General features: G+C 40.9%; 1 protein-coding gene across 12 annotated transcripts in view; it reads left to right on the top strand.

Moving 5' to 3' along the window:
* Ctps2 (CTP synthase 2) overlaps positions 1 to 17,819 on the top strand; it is a 133,841-nt gene that overhangs the window by 106,298 nt on the left and 9,724 nt on the right. For all 12 annotated transcript variants that reach the window (XM_021152651.2, XM_029473358.1, XM_021152653.1 and 9 more), the window contains one exon: positions 2,059 to 2,203. In XM_021152651.2, coding sequence (XP_021008310.1) covers positions 2,059 to 2,203 — 145 coding nt within the window. The remainder of the gene's footprint in view (positions 1 to 2,058; positions 2,204 to 17,819) is intronic.

Consider the following 17,819-nt stretch of genomic DNA (forward strand, 5'->3'; position numbering starts at 1 on the left):
CTTCTGGATATATGCCCAGGAGAGGTATTGCGGGATCCTCCGGTAGTACTATGTCCAATTTTCTGAGGAACCACCAGACTGATTTCCAGAGTGGTTGTAAAGCTTGCAATCCCACCAACAATGGAGGAGTGTTCCTCTTTCTCCACATCCTCGCCAGCATCTGCTGTCACCTGAAATTTTTGATCTTAGCCATTCTGACTGGTGTAAGGTGGAATCTTAGGGTTGTTTTGATTTGCATTTCCCTGATGATTAAGGATGTTGAACATAGTTCCTTCCCTTTCATCATGTGGCTATAAGGGATTGAACTCAGGTCATCAGGCATACTGAGCTATCTTGCTGGTCCCATTACTAGATTTCTATATCATTTGATAAATCATTGCACTGAATGAGCTAAATTTACCTTTATTTTTGTCTATAAAACATTTCATATTATTATCTTCAGTTTGATACATACTTCAAATTTGGGAGTGCAGCACAGTGACCATGCTCTATTAGAATAGTTGTCAGTAGACACAAGTTCAAACAAAGTATGTGTTTCTAAACTGGAAATAAACATAGATTTTTTTTGAGTTCTGATTTGGGGAAGAAATTGAAATCTCAGAAAATTCCTACCCAGATTTAGAGATGCTGCCTTTTTAACTCTGGCTGTTCTAGAACAGAGGACTCTGGGTATCTGGGAAAAGGCACTTTTCTGTTTGTATCATGAATTTCTGGCATAGGAGCTTCTTAGGAGCCTGGAACTGGAAATTGCTTCTATTTCCCCCATGACAATATATACTCATTTGTAACACAGGAAGCATGGGAGTCAAAAAGTAACTTGAGGTGCTAGAGAGATTGCTTAGTGGTTAAGAATATTTACTGTTCTTAGAAAGGACCCAGGTTAGAGGTTCCTAAAACCACATGGTGGCTGACAACTGTCTGTAACTCCAGTCCAGTGGATTCAACACCTCTTCTGACCTCCATGGGTTCCTGTATATGCATGATGTGCAGACATATGTACAGGCACACACACACATATATGCATGTATATGTATATGTATATATATATATACACACACACATATATATAATTAAATAAGTGTTACATGCTATAAATAAAAATGAATTTAAATGCTGGCTGCCTTGAGTTGTGACCCCATTGCCATGCTGAAAGACCATGCTTTTGTTACTCAGACTATACACTTCAGGGGAAATGTTGGCATAAGCTGATATGCCAGTACCAGTCCTTTTTTTTTTTTATGGTGCCATGACTACCATTACTAGAAAGGCTTCTGTCCTTGTCATTTCCACACACAGCCTGCTAGGTAAGTGGTTATCCTGGGAAACCTTGCCCTTGGGAACGGAGAAGAATTTGTAAGAGCTGTGCTAAAGCCATCTAAGAGAAAGAGGGCTGGACCTGGTATCCCAGCATGGGAGGCTGAAGCAGGAGGATTGATACAAGTTTGAGACTAGCCTGGGATACACAGCAAGGTTTTGACTTGGGTCAAAAGTGTAGGGACACCATGGAAAATGAGACAACAATGAAAAGCCTTCTAGAATCAGGCTGGGGCTGGGGATGTAGCTACATTGGTAGAATGCTGGCCTAGAATGCAGGAGGCCCTGGGTTCATTCCCAGCATTGCATAAGCCTCATGTAGAGGCACCCACCTATAATCATAGCACTTAGGAGATAGAGGTAGGAATATCAAAAGTTCAAGGTCATTCTCAACTACAGGAAAGTTCACGGGTAGCCTGTGCTACATGTCACCCTGTCTCAAAAGAAAAGAGAAAAGCAGGCTGATGTTCAAGGAGACTTTATCTTCTCACTCAAAAAGCTCTTGCTTCACTTTCTTTAGTCTAGCATCGTCACCACTCCCCCAAAGAAATTCTAGGTCTCTAATTAAGTGAAATATGTTTTGCAGTTTGGAATTGTATTACAAAAATGGATTACAAAAGTAACTCTGTTGGCAAGTTAATCATGTCAGTACTTAGAATGGGATGCTGCTCGACAATATAGCAACCTTTGTAGTGGGTCTCATGCCTGTTTGATTCAGTCCCTTCATATTTGCTTTCTTTTCAGGTCATCCGTATTTCATTGGTGTCCAGTTCCATCCTGAGTTTTCCTCTAGGCCAATGAAGCCTTCCCCTCCATACCTGGGGCTCTTACTTGCAGCAACGGGGAATCTGAATGCCCATCTGCAGCAGATGAACAAGCTGCCATACAGGTAACCAGCGTAATGCTCCCAGCAGTAGGCCAAGACGTGTGCTTACTAACATGTTAGCTTTTCAAAAAAATTTAGTATTGTTATGGAATCTAAGTTTTGAAAAAAAACGTATGCAGTCAAGCCTCTCATTTTTCTGCATTCTATCTTTGGTATCATACCTAAAGTTTTTTTCTGTGGAAAGATCTTATAAATCATAACTCCAATATTTTCTTCTAGCACTTTCATAGTTTAATATTCAACAGTGTATTTGGACTCCATTTCCGTTAAGTGTGTAAAGTATGGTATCTGATTTCTTTGTCTCCCCTGAAAGTTAAGTAAATTAGTTCTCATTTCATGAATTTCAGTTTAGTTCAATTGATGATCCCTTATACAAAAGTTTAGGTAAACTTTTGCTATTCTTTTCATTATCATAGCATTAATGGAAATCAAGATTATATCTACCTTACTAACATCATTGTTTAAAAATTTTAAGGATATATTTTACTGGCTATAGTGGTATATACCTATATTCCCAGTATTTGAGAAGCTGAGGCAGTAGGATCATGGATTCCAGGCCTACCTGGTGTACATTGGCAAGATATCATGTCTTTTGTTTTCATTTTTAGAGACAAGGTCTCCATAGCCCAGGCTATTCTCAAACTTGCTATGTAGCCAAGGATGATCTTGAACTCTGGGTCCTCCTGCCTCTAACTTCTGAGTGTTAGGGTTACAGATATGTGTCACCACAGTTAGCGGTCCTAGACATGGAACCCAGAGAGAGATTCATGTGTGCTAGGCAAGTTTTCTTATCTATTAAACTATGAATCTCCAGCCTAAGATACCCTGTCTTCATAAAACAAAAACCAAAACAAGATATAGGGGAGGAGGGAAGGTATTGCTCTGTTCTCCTAATTTCTTTTTTTGTTTTTTCAGCTAAACTAGAATGAGAATGTGTGTTATTTATTTGGCAAATCCAAACCACTAATTAACAAAAGCTTAAAATAAAAATATCTCGAATGATCAACTCTGAAAATCATTATACCAACATATAGATTACATTAAACAAAGTACGGTAGTCTTTCCTTACCTCTCAGGTCATCTGAAGAATTGCACTAAAAGATAAAATCATAAACAGAAGAAAACATTGAAAAACTGTCTAAAATTAACTAGGGTAATGGTCACAACAAAGAAGAAATGGACTCAGTGTTCCTGCTTGATCCTATTTTGTAAAGTTTTTTTTTCTTTTTTTTTAATTAGATATTTTCTTTATATACATTTCAAATGCTATCCCAAAAGTTCCCTATACCCTCCCCCCACCTTGTTCCCCTACCCACCCACTCCCGCTTCTTGGCCTTGGCATTCCCCTGTACTGGGGCATATAAAGTTTGCAAGACCAAGGAGCCTCTCTTCCCAATGATGGCTGACTAGGCCATCTTCTGATACATATGCAGCTAGAGACACGAGCTCCGGGGTACTGGTTAGTTCATATTTTTGTTCCACCTATAGGGTTGCAGTTCCCCTCAGCTCCTTGGGTGCTTTCTCTAGCTTCTCCATTGGGGGCCCTGTGATCCATCCTATAGATGACTGTGAGCATCCACTTCTGTATTTGCCAGGCACTGGCATAGCCTCAATACCAGACAGCTATAACAGGGTCCCTTCAGCAAAATCTTTCTGGTATATGCAATAGTGTCTGGGTTTGTGGCTGATTATGGGATGGGTCCCCTGTTCTCCTAATTTCACAGGTGAGTGGCACAATAATTGTTAGGATCAAGCTAATGTCATAATTTTCACTAAGATTTTATCACATTTAAATAATAATTTGAATATGATTTATATCTATATTTATTCTCATCTAAGAATATTGTATGCATTATATGTAGAAAGTTTAGAAGTGGAAAGAACTACCTATAATATTCCAGACTTAAGAAGGATGATTGACCATCACAGCGATGCTATATGTTGCTTAGACTCTCACAACCATAGCAGGATTTCTGTTGAGATCAGGTAGCATTGGTACAAGGTGTGTCTGTGAGCTTGTGTTGCATAAACCTTCTTTTTTTAAAAAAAAAATTAATTTTATGTGTATTGGTGTGAGGGTGTCAGAGCCTCTGGAACTAGAGTTATAGAGAGTTGTGAGCTGCCATGTGGGTGCTGAGAAATGAACTCTAGTCCTCTGGAAGAGCAGCCAGTGCCCTTAACCGCTGAGCCATCTCTTCAGTCCCCACAAGCCTTCTTCCAGTGAGTGGCATTGTTGTTCAGAAAAGCTCGCAGCTCTAGTACTTTTCTTTTCTGTGGGTTCATATGGGAGCAGCTTTCCGTGGCTCACATGCCTGCTGCCTTACCAAACTGATAATCATTCCTTGCTGTCTTTAACCAGGGCTGTGGCTTCCCACCTTTGTCTGAGGGCTACCACCATGAGGAGCAGGATAAGGGGACTCCAGATTCTTCCTTGCTTCAGCTGTGGTCTCCAAATACACTGACTTGTGTGCTGTAGTTCTGCACAAGCTATTTCATGCATGGAAACATTCCTGTGTTCTCAGGCTGGAATATGTTGCAGATTGAAAATTCCAGTGTGGAATTCCAAACCACACGTGTGCTGTGACATTTTATGGCTGTCTTATGCTCTCTATTATTTCAGACTTTCATGTAGGAAAAGAGGGAGCAATGGAGCAAGTTAGTTGGCTGAGAGAACTTATACACTCATAAGTATTTGGCTGTTTGCAGGCATCAGCTAACAAGTGAACACTGTGTGGCTCGTGTGGTCTAGCTGTCCTTCTACCCACCTGTTATGGGAGGACTATTGATTCCTGCATGGAGGCTGGGCATTTCTGAGTGAAGCTCATTCAGAGATGAGCACTTGCCTGAAACTCCTGAGCCAGATATAGTGTTGGAGAGAAGAAAAGCCTTTGTATTGGCACTCATTGCAATTTCAGCCAACCTGTAGGCCTCTATGGATCTTCATGAATCACAATGCTTCTGGACAGGCAGCATTCCAATTTATCCTTGTCTGGCTGGCTATCTAGCACACGGGTTGCTCTCCACTAAAGCGGTAGGTGCAGGCAGCAGAGGAAGATGGTCTAAACCTCATAGGTTGCAGGGATCTCAAGAATGGCGACTACTGGCAGGTGTGGTTGTACATACATACTTATAAATCCCAGCACTGTGGAGACTAGAGGATTACTGAATGTTCAGTGCTGCTCTAGTCTTCACTGTTGATTCTGAGCCAGCCAGGACTACATATCAAGACCCTGCCTCAGTAAAGCAAAATAACCCCCCAAACAGTCTAGGGAGTGCAGCTCAGTTGTGCAATGTTTGCTCAGCCTGAGGTTTGATCCCTAGCACCATATAAACCAGGCATGATGATGATGCATGCCTATAATCCCAGCACTTTGGAAGTGGAACCAAGAGGGTCAGAAGTTCAAGGTCATCAAGGCTAGCCTGGGCTACACCAAACCTTGTCTCAAACAAACAAGCAAACAAACCCAAGCCTCCACAAACAACAAATGAATTCCCTAAAACACAGGCATGGTGACTAATAATCCCGTGACAGACAGCAGGTTTACAATGACTGTTGGCCTCAGCTGCTCCCTGGCACCACTGCAGCATTACTGAGTTTTTGAAAGGCAGGTGACTGCTTTGTTGGCCACTCTGATATTAGCTGACTTAGAGCTCTTGGACATGTTTCTTTCAAACATGGTGACTACTTGTTATCAGCTTGAACGGGAATGGTGGAAGAATGATTTCTTTCCCCTGAATTTGTCTCTGCTGATGCTCAACCCAATGGCACTTGGGCAGCCTGGGTCTTCAAGGTGCAAAATCTTTGACTTTACTAAGAACACCTGAGCTGTAACCACTGCATTCTGTCCAGTGGAGAATATTTACCATTCAGCACTTGGGAATTGTAGTAAGAATATTCTTTGGGTTTTAGAGCTGGTGAACTAAATTGTCAGCTACTTGGTTATCTCAGCTGAATGGCAGCAGTTCTAAAGGACTGTTTTCCCCTACATTTAGGCTTACAGTAGTTGGTTCAAGGGCATAGTCATCCTAGGGTAGTTTTTTTTTTTTCGTTTTTAAGAATAAATTGTTGAAAAGTGCATGTAAAATCAGGCCAGAGAGGTAACTTAGGGAGAAAAGATGCTTGCTAACCTGACAATCCGAGTTTGGTCCCCAGGATTCATCTGGTGGAAGGAGAGAAATGACTCCCACAAATTGTCCTCTGACCACCACACATGCATCCCCCCTCCAAAAAATGTAATTTAACAGTACATGCATGCATATTTTTAATTCAAGCATTCAACAGGTAGAGGAAGGCACAGCTCTGACTTTAAGTTGTCCCATGTCTGCTATTGAGTTCAGGCCAACCAGGGCTACATAGTGAGACTCTGTCTCACAAAAAAAGAAGGGGAAGGAGGAGGAAGACGAGGAGGAAAGAAAGAAAGGGAAAAAAGGAAGAAAGAAAGCCACCACCTCGGGGTGTAGTGGTTCACACCTATAATCCTAGCATTTGTGAGGTTGAGGTAGGTGAGTCACCACGGGTTTGAGGCCAACCTGAGCTAATTGTTTTGAAATACAAAACAAAACCTAAGAGCTTTGTTTTGAGGGTCCCACTTAAGAATACCCACATGCTCAGTAATTCTTGAGTCAAAATCAGAATGTAGTTGTATTTACAGCTAGTATTGATTTATGACAGTGATGCCGTATGCATATACATAGGAATCAGTCAGGGACAAGATGGAAGCAGAGTTTGTGCAAGGCCATTTGTAGGTTTCCTGGGCTCCCTTAATCCCTTAATCTCTTCTGTGATATCATCGAGTGCACCCTCATTCCAGCACGCAAGCATGCAAGTGTGTGTGTGTGTGTGTGTGTGTGTGTGTGTGTGTGTGTGTATGTGTATGTGTATGTGTGTGTGTGGTATTTCTACCCATAGATTTTATACTTGGAGTTGAGATGTTTCTATTAAGGGCCTGGTCACTCAGATATTCTCTGCCTAACATCTATCAAAATTCTAGACTCCCAGAAAGAAAGAAGTCTTCATCATAAATCACATTATACAAACAATTGTAGACTGCCCCCACCAAAAGCAACCTGATTCAAGTTAGTAGCAGAGAATTCATTCTGAAAGCCAACAGCTGCAGACTGACCCTATAAGCCTTTTGAAAGATGGCGGCTTCCAGGTTAATTTTTTTTGGGTATCTTCTCTACTTTCCTGGAAGAAGATTCCCTCCTTGATATCTGTAAGGAAATTGTGGAATGATGGTCAAAAATGTCACCATTAAAGTGGAAAAAAAAGATGATGTGTAGGCCATTGTCACTTTGATTGATTGATTTGGTGAAGCCCAGGTGGTTTCGGAAGATAGGCAGAGGGAAGTCTCTCTGCTAGCCCAGTATGCTGATGTGACAGATGAAGAGGATGAAGCAGATGGGAAAAATGATTCAGGTGCTTCAACAACAAACAGTTTCTGACAAATGTCTATTCTGAAACACAAATGTGGAAGATATTCTCAATGCTGAGAAACTGGAGGGAAGACTCACTTTGGGGTGTGTCCCAAAGGAGTAAGGAACAGGGCAAGATGCAGAGGGAGAAGGATAAACTAGCCAATCAGGAACGCAAGGAAAAGGAAAAGAAAAGGCATAGAGGAGGGAACACTAGCTATGAACTTGGGCTCACTCTGCCCCTTGAATTGATTGTGTATCTGTAAATTTAAGAGAACTGAGACTAATGTATTTACCAGATTTTCCTAAGGCTTTTTTGTTTACATGTTCAAAAGGAAAATCACAGTCACTTGAAACTATAAAATGTGCCATGCTCTGGTGGTGTGGGCAATCAATTATAGTTAGTATCTTTTGCAAAGATCTGGAGTTAGGGTAACCTTTCTATTTTAGTACTGAAATGCTGTGCTCTTCTGGCTGGCTGTTTCAAAAGGCCTCCCCTCATTTTGTATAATTAGCCAGATCCACAAAGCTAACATCCTGAAGGAAATATGACCATTCCTTCTGAGATAAGAAGACGTGCAAATTGCTTCTGAGGTAATATCTGCCTCAGAATGTAGTGGGCTTTTGTTTTGAAGCAGGGTTTCATTCTATAGTCCAGGCTGGCCTGGAACTTGTTGCAGTGTCCTTGTCTCAGCTTTAGAATTATGGGGATAAAGCACAGCACATGGCTTGTGGCAACAGTATTTTATGGCTGAGATATCTAATGAAGAGTCCCACCAAGATCCAGATTTTATAGGACATCAAACTAGGGAAGTGGAAAACGTTATTTGGGGTGAGATAGATCTAAGAATTTTTTTTTTTTTTGAGACAGGGTTTTTCTGTGTAGTCCTGGCTGTCCTGGAACTCACTCTGTAGATCAGGCTGGCCTCGAACTCAGAAATCCACCTGCCTCTGCCTCCTGAGTGCTGGGATTAAAGGGCTGCACCACCACACCCGGCTCCTAAGAATATTTTTTTAATATGTTGACTTGGGCTCAGGCTATAGTTATGTTGCGTGCTTGTTTGGCATTTACAAGGCTTTGGGATTGAGCCCCAGTATTAAAGAAATTTAAAAAAAAGTCCATGGGAGAAATATGTGTCTTTAAAATAGAGAGCTATGCATTTTTCATATCCTTTGTGACTTCAAGAAGGATGTGTCCGTTTGGGGTATAAGGGCATCATTGCTGGCTAGATTCATTTTTTTGTAATCACGATTTCCCTTGAATCTTCTTGATTTTAATCTTCATTTATCCTGAAGAGATGCCCAACCTTTTAACATTGTGACAGGACTTTTTTAAAAGCTGGCAAAAATCGTGTTTTAAAAGTACATTTATGATTTTGTATTAGGCTGAATTTACAGCTCTCTTCGACCAAGGTTGGACATGCCTACAATATGAGTATTAGAACCCAATGATTGCTGATTTAGAGAAACTGAAGGAATTACTCTTTTAGAGAAAAAACCTGGAAATTTTGCTAACACAGATACTTTAAAGTATATAGAGTTGGGGGTTAGCAAACTTACGAGGAAATGGAAAAGCTGCGAGAGTCAAGGGTAAGCAGAAATTCTGCAGGTCTACTTCTGTCCCAGCAGCATCCAGTTGTAAATGAAGTCCTCCTTTACTTGACTTTGGGCATCAGCTATGAAAAGCCTCAAGAGAACAATTTCTCTGATACAACACAATGATACTTATACCAGGGCTTAGAAGGTTACCATTTACAAGCCAAGTTTGGCCCAGTCTGTTTGTTTGTTTGTTTGTTTTTTGTTTTTTTCGAGACAGGGTTTCTCTGTAGCCCTGGCTGTCCTGGAACTCACTCTGTAGACCAGGCTGGCCTCGAACTCAGAAATCCACCTGCCTCTGCCTCCCGAGTGCTGGGATCAAAGGTGTGCGCCACCACTGCCAGGCCCATTTTTTTTGTTTTTTATGGGGCAAACTAAAATGATTTTTTTAAAAGATATTTTTTAAAAGATGATGATGTAAAGACATTTACGATTGAGATATGCAGTCTGTAAAATCTAATATTTAACTCTAGTATTTGGAGGAAGTTTGCTGACTTGTTTTTTGTGTCATTAGCTGCCTTTGTGCAGAAGAAGAAAAAACATGGTTAAGGAAAAGAGGTATGCCGTCTCTTTGTCCTAGAAGTACAGCATTGCAAAACTAACTGCTCTTTTTAAAAATAGACTTTATTTAAGCCAGGGGAAAAAAAGGGATAAAACTGGACTCTTAGGACAATTGAATAACATTTTTATTTTAGGTTTAGCACCTTGGAGCATGTTTCCAAACAACATTTACTAAGTTTTGTACAGAGAAATCATTTTTTTCATAGCAAAACAAGAGGCAGGGTGGTCTTAAAAATAATAGAGAAGGTACTTGTTGATGCACTCTATCCGCTTGACTGTTGCACACCAAACTCAAAAGTCAGAACTGCTTCATAATTAAAAGGGTCCTTAAAGGGAGTGTGTTACTGAATTCTGCCTCCTTCTGTTTCCGTATTCCCCCCAGACTGGACTCCTAGTGCAGTAACTCCATTGTCTTCTTCACAGTTGCCCTTGCTACGTAATTTTTTTGAGTGATGCTGAGGATTGAATCCAGCCAGGGCTCTATAAATTCCTTCCCCCGTTGGGATCAATCCCCAACTTACCATGACACCTTAGTCTTTGACTCCTGGAAGCAGTCAGCCAGAGAAGGAACCCGTCTCATTGATATTGTCTCTTTCTTTCTAAGTCACAGGCTGACTTCTAACCTGAGAAGAGTTACTTTATAATGTTACCCAAAAAATGGGGGAAAACACACGTAAGCGCAGCAACCTAATACTGTATTCATCCTATCTTTTAGCTTTGTAGGAAGGTCTAATGTATCCTAGACTAGCCTCTAACTCAATATGTAGCTGAAAATTGCCCTGAATTCTTCCCTCTAACTCCCTGGTGCTGAGATTGCAGGCTTATACTGCTATACTTGCTAAGTTGTGCTGAGGATTGAACCCAAGGCTCTGCCCATGCTAGGCAAGCATTGTATCATGCTCCAAGGAAATGTCTCTGAGCTTTCAGACCCTAAGCTCTAAAGTAGGGTCTTGCTGAATTCAAACCCAAGTCTTTGTTACTCAGTGCCCGTGACCTCATCTTTCTCTGCACTAGTTTCTTTGTAAAAAGTTTCTGTGGAGCCAGGCAGGTAGTTCTCTGTGAGTTCAGGAATACACAGGGATACATCTTGTCTCAAAAAGGGGGACTGGAAGCTGTGGATTAATGAGGCCTGGACTATACCCTAACAAAACACACCACATACAGTCCACCCATACAAGATAAAATTTCTTAGTTTACATGGTAGTAATGAAAATTAAGTTTCCCATTGCTAAATCATTTAGCATAGTGCTTGGTGTACGATAGGAACTTAATTGTTGTTGATGATGACGACGATGGTGATGATATTAATGTTATTAATTTTAACCTTAGTTCCAGTCACCTTCATCTTTTATCTACTGTGAAGCCTCCTGCTTGGACTTTCTGCCTCTAGTTTTTCTCCTCCTAATTCTAATCCATCTTCTGCCATTAGGATAGTCTTTCCACATGACTTTGGAGCTCAAAACCTTCAGTGGCTTACCTTGGCTTATGGGATAAAATGCACATCAATCCATACAGAACACCTTGAAGTCTCAAAAACTCTCCGGGGGGGGGGGGGCGCTAATGCCTTTTCTCTCTATTGATAAGTATTCTGGGCTTGCTTAATGAGAGGGAATACAGATCTATATATCCTATTAGGATCATGGGGTTTGTGAAGGTGGGCTTGGGGCTGAGGGGCTACTGTACTTAGTACTCTCCCTTGGTCCCTCTAAGCCTTAGAGTTTAAGGCATGCCTGCCTCACTTTGCCTGCTATGAACCAGAGTCAGATGCACTCCCCTTCATCAGTGTGCTGTTCAGTTTCCAGTACTCTCTGAACTTTATGCTATGGGGGTGATTTTGATGGCAGAGTTGATGCTTTTGGATCTGCCATTCATTGGAGAGTTGTGTCCAAGTTGCCATTGCCTATCCTTAGGACTGCTGTGAAGAGTAATAGACATGAGGTGTGGTACCCTTTATCAAAAGACTGGTTTGCTCTTTGTCTTAGTCAGGGTTTCTATTCCTGCACAAACATCATGACCAAGAAGCAAGTTGGGGAGGAAAGGGTTTATTCAGCTTACACTTCCATACTGCTGTTCATCACTAAGGAAGTCAGGACTGGAACTCAAGCAGGTCAGGAAGCAGGAGATGATGCAGAGGCCATAGAGGGATGTTCTTTATTGGCTTGCTTCCCCTGGCTTGCTCAGCTTGCTCTCTTATAGAACCCCAGACTACCAGCCCAAGGATGGCACCACCCACAATGGGCCCTCCCACCCTTGGTCACTAATTGAAAAAATGCCCCTCAGCTGGATCTCATGGAGGCAGGTCCCCAACTGAAGCTCCTTTCTCTGTGATAACTCCAGCTGTGTCAAGTTGACACACAAAACCAGCCAGTACACCTTTTATTGGTACTCTCCTTTGTTACATTTCAAGCAAAAGGGAATTGGGAAAGAAAGCCCAACCTCTTTTGTTGTCGTTGTTTTGTATAGTTCTTTTCAACATCTTTTCATCTTCCATCCCCACCCCCGAGATAGTTTTGAATCCAACCCATACCTTGACGGTTTCTTTCCTCCCAGGTAGATTATTGTTAATAAGTCACATCTGAGTACTCCTTGGGGGGGGGGATTATGCATTGTTTAAAAGGTGCACTTTATAGATTGTGCTTCACAGTGGCATTGATTATATGGTTGACAGTCAGGGATGGAGTTCATAGTGTTACAGACTATTGTGCTTTTAAAGCCCTGCCTGGGTTATAGTCTCTTGTTTACTATGAGATGCAAAACTCATTTAGAGCATACTAAGTTTTTATTCCCTTGCTCTTGTGTTTTATGGCTTCCAGGGGCCTTTCAAGAAAGAAGGAAGTATAGCAATAACAATGCCTTGGGGAAAACTGGGCATGGCTGTGTGTTTGGAAAAGACACTTTTTCACATGAAATGGATTTTCATACCAAGTATTATAGGAGTGAAAACATGGTGGGAGTCCGAACTACGCCATGAAACTCATCTTTAAATTCTATTCACCTTGTTCTATTACTAGAGAAGACATGATTTAATGGTTGCTTCAGGGTAGCATAAAAAGGTAGAATATATGGAGTACCACACCCTTTCCCTGGTGTCTTGGGATGTTTTCATATACTGGCAATTATGAGGAGTCAGGAGTTGTTGACAGATAGGCTTGCCATTTGTTTTAAATCAATACTATAGACTAAAAACTTTTTCAAATGACAGAAGTGCTTTGTCAGCTGGTGGAGGGCTTGCGTAGTACGGATGAAGCCCTGGCTTCCATCCCCAGAACCACAGAAACCACGTTTGGTAGATCACACCTGCAGCCTAGCACTTAGGAGCTGGAGGCAGGAGGATCAGAAATTCAAGGTCACCCTTGACTATGGGGTTGGTTTGAGACCAACATGAGCTACAAAAAAACGGTCTCAAAACCAAGTAAACATGGAGACAATTGTGGTCAAGCCTTGAAAGTCAAAGTAGTGTCTCCTAGGATAGCAATTCCCACCTATATTGAAACTGGTGGGTTTTATTTTGCCACTGTGAGAACCCAGGCCTGAAGCAGAGAGGGCTGTGAGCAGGGCACCCCATCTTTGTGCCACTTGGAGGTGGAGGGCATCCCTCCTGCTTTCAAGTTACCCAAGTCCCCTTCCCCTGTTCTCTCACATAGCCTACTTCATGTATGTCCTGGTCTCTTGCCTTGGTCAAGTATTATAGATTACATTCGAACAAAGCCTGCTTCTTCTTAGTGCAAGACCTTCCACTCCCTTGGAAGCCTTTAAAAGATTCCTTGCTCGGATGATGGAAAGAAAGCTTCTTCCTTCAGATCCCCAGCAAAATGTCTTGAATAAAAGATGGCTTGTCTCAGCCCTCCCCTCCTCTCAAACTTGTTCTTTTCTTTCTCCTCGAACTGAACAATTATTAAAAGACATGAATCCATAAACTACTTTTTTTTTTAAAAGGGAGTTTTGGGAGACATGCTCATGAGAGATATTTGCTATGATTTCAATTCACCATACTTAGCAAGGCCCTTCAAACACTTTTTGAGGAAATAATGACAATCACAACTACCACAGTGATTGTAGTATTTTAGAAATCATTTATTAGTTTTTTAAAGTTTATTTAATACATTTTTATTTTGCATGTGTGCGTGCATGTCTTGAGAGGACAACTTTCAGGAGTCAGCCCTCTTCCTTTCACCAAGGGGTTCTTTGGATCGAACTCGGGTCTTCAAGGCTTGGCAGCATTCATCTTTCCCTGCTGAGCCATCTGGCTGGCCCCATTAGTTTCAAATCAATACTATCCATTAAAACTTTCTCAAATGATGGAAATGTTCAATAATCTGCCCTATTTAAAAACGGCAGTCATTAAGCACACATGGCTGTAAAGCACTTGAAGTGAAGCTACGGACGGGTACAAGGAAGGAAGCGAATCTTTAATTCCACTCCATTCAAATTGTTTTAATTTAATTTAAGTATTGCGGCTTGTACTTATATTGAAAAGTTTTAAAACTTTGCCTTCCTTAAAGGTAACAAGAGATACACATGTCTGTTTTGTGACACTTAATACATTTTAATATGCAAGACCCTGGTATTTAGCTGGGCATAGTGCTGGTTTTTACTACCATACTCATGAGGCTGAGGAGAAAGATGGTGAGTTTGAGGCTTTGTGAACTACACTGCGAAATCGTTTCTCATAGACAACAACAAAAGACTCTAATATGTATGTCTGTGTGCTATTCAAAAAGACAGGCTACTCTTAAAATTGAGCCAATATATCTTTAAAGTGAAATATACCTATGTGCATATCTAGCTTATGACTGACTCTTTACATTTGTTTTGTGTGAAACAAAAATAATCCCCTAAATTATATAGGGCCCAGAGTGTCTCTCATGTTTTCTAGTTTGTTGTAGGAGCCAGTGTTGTTTTGTGTTTATCTGATGACCCACATTTTATTTCTAGCACCTGTTTTTCTGCCTCCAGATGAATGCCCTAAATCAGCAAGTTTAGCAGTAATGCCTATTCTTATTTCGTTCTTGATGTTGTAGTTTATTGTCCTACCCACTCTCAGAACACTTAGGGGGAAAACTATTAACCTCAGCGATGAATCAACTCAAGCTGAGCCCCAATTTGCTTGGCTTAGGTTGTTCCATTTTAATGCATTGGCAGTCTGGGAAAGACAACCGTCAGCTAGGAAATGAGAGCTGGTGGGTTAGAGTTGACTCATCCAAGGCCAGTGCTAGGGAATTATCCTTGGTCCAGGAAATAATTTTTTCTTAAATTAATAATAACGTTAAACATTCTTTCTATGAAATAATTCATATGCCTAATGGTTTGTCCTTACTCTCTACATTTCCATAACCTTGAGAGGAAGTCATAGAACATGGAACCTCATGAATAGTAAAATTTATTCTTTTTTTTTTTTTTTTTTTGGTTTTNTTTTTTGGTTTTTCAAGACAGGGTTTTTCTGTGTAGTCCTGGCTGTCCTGGAACTCACTCTGTAGACCAGGCTGGCCTCGAACTCAGAAATCCACCTGCTTCTGCCTCCCGAGTGCTGGGATTAAAGGCGTGCGCCACCACACCCGGCAAATTTATTCTTATATAGTTTTTCAGACCAGGTTTGTTATAACGTATTTCTTTGATTTTTTTTTTTTTAATTAGTCAATTACTTTTGAGGTAGGCTTTCACTGTGGAGCCTGCAGTATCATGGAACTCACTATAGAGTCCAGGCTGGCCTCAAATTCATGGCATATCTTCCTTTATCAGTCATGTGAGTGCTGAGATTACAGGCCTCGTGCTAAGGATCGAAAGCAATCATTCTATTAACAGCTACATCCCTAGCCCCTGGGTCAACTTAAAAACAAACAAAGAAAGAACTAGAACAAGCTTTCACTCATTATAGAGCAGTGCAAGTGCTTTTCCCTAACTAAAAAGTATAGCTAGGAGATGTTGTTCAACTTTAGTAATCCAAATCATCATGGTCAAATTAATTAAAGCAAGCTTTTTTATTCATGTACATGAGCTGCCTCTCCCCAAGGTGAGGTTTGAGAGGTCAGCATTGGATGTGAGGAAGACAAGACTTTTATTTTGTAGCTTAGGGCGCGGAGGTTTTCAAATGGGGCATTTGGCAGGCAAAATAGGTGCGGTTACGGAGCAGAACATAAGGATAACAAGTTAGCCCCACCTGAAACAAAGACATGGTCTCAAGGTGGGCAGAACAAGGTAGGTAGTTATAGGTGGTCATCTAACCCTTTGAAACAAAGGAAGGGCTACAAGATGGTTATCAACAACTTTACGAAACAAAGACATGATCGTCATTCCTGGAACAGGCAGTACAGAACCATTTGTAGTTAAGGTTACAGGTGGGGCACAGCCTAATCCTTCAGAAACAGAGGTTTAATCATAAACAGGTGTAAACCTAGTTTGTCTTTACTATAAGATGGCTTTTAAGCCTAGATGGAGACAGGCTGGTTCTTCAGTGCCTCCCCACCTCTGCTATTTTGTCAGAAAGTCAAGAAAGAAAGTGAATAAACCAAACAGAAACTTTGATGATTCAGTGGATCTGTTTATTGATAATTACTCAGTACGTGTACAGTAGGATTGTTCTTTTCTAGTCTGTATCTGTAGACCTTCTCTGGTAGTTTCCCTCTTGTAAAAGAACAAAACTGAAATTTCACCAGTTAATGAATTCAGAATTTTATTGCTACCAGGTCAGCAGGTGCTTGGCCAAAGTTAGGGATGGGTCAGGCACGGAAGGGTTTCTGGTAATGTAATTGCTATAGATGAGTTGACTTATAGTAAAGTTTGTTGACTTGCTGGGTTATTTGAAACTGAATAAGGTAAGGAGAAACCCAAACAGAGCCCATGGCTCAGAGCAAAACTTCAATTGCAGACCTAGCTTACAGAGATGATGTATGGATTTGTCCTTTTGAAAAAAAACTATGCGTGACTGAAGGTAACCCAAACATCTCATATATTTCTTACCCTAAATTGATATATTATGCAGATTGTTTTTCAAACCCCCAGACATGAGGAATGTGAAAATGGAAAGCGTCGATGATTCTGACTATAAATCATAGTAATGATCCAAAGTGGTTAGGGTTTCAAGGTCAGTTAGAGAGTACTTTACCATGTCTGTGTGGACTGCTAGATGTTTCCTGGGTCTTGAGATAGCGTGCTTGTCTTCTGCCTAATTAGTGCCAACTTCAATCTCTGCGGAAGAAGTTGGCAGAAAGGACCATTTTTTTCACAGTGGGACTTCTGTGATGTTAAGTGCTGATGTTAAGCGCAGTACCTGCATATTGGGAGAAACTGTGGTTCTTAAACACTGAAAAGAAACTCAAGAGCTGCTCCACAACCCCATCCTCGCCTTTGACTAGGGAGCAGGAGTATACAGTTGTGTTTACCACTGTCTGCTTCTTTCTTGTCCCTGAGGGTGGGTGGGGAAGCAATCTCTGCCTTTATTCAGGTAAAGCTTCCGGTTGAGGCTTCCATTACAAAAGAGATTCATAATAGAAATGCATGACATAGTCAAGTCTGGTGGAACAGCATCCCAGTTGCTTGGAGAGGGTGAGACAGGAAAAGTGAACATTCAAGTCCAATCTGGGCAGTTTAGTGAGACTGAATTTCTTTCTGAAAAGAAAATAAACAGGAAGGTTGGGAAGAGAGTGATTCACGCCTGTACTCCCAGTACCTAGGAGGTAGAGTTGAGTTTCAGCTACAGGAGTATAAGAGACCTTGCTTCAAATAAACCAAATAAAGCAGGGATGTAGTTCAACAATACAATACTTGCCTACCATAGGCAAGGCCCTTCCATCCCCAGTACCAATCCAAACACCCTTCCCCAAAATACACATCTATTATATATCTATATATGTGTGTGTGTGTGTGTGTATATATATATATATATATATATATATATATATATATATATATATGGCACAGGAGTCTTTTCAGGAAATAAAGACCCAAACAGAGAAACCTTATTTTGTTCTTTCTTTTGTTAATCACACAAGTCAAGAATAAGACCACTACCACAATTTAAAGCCATATTTTTTTTTAATATTTTTATTAC

This window comes from Mus caroli, chromosome X, assembly GCF_900094665.2.
Source record: "Mus caroli chromosome X, CAROLI_EIJ_v1.1, whole genome shotgun sequence".
NCBI classification, from domain to species: Eukaryota; Metazoa; Chordata; class Mammalia; order Rodentia; family Muridae; genus Mus; species Mus caroli.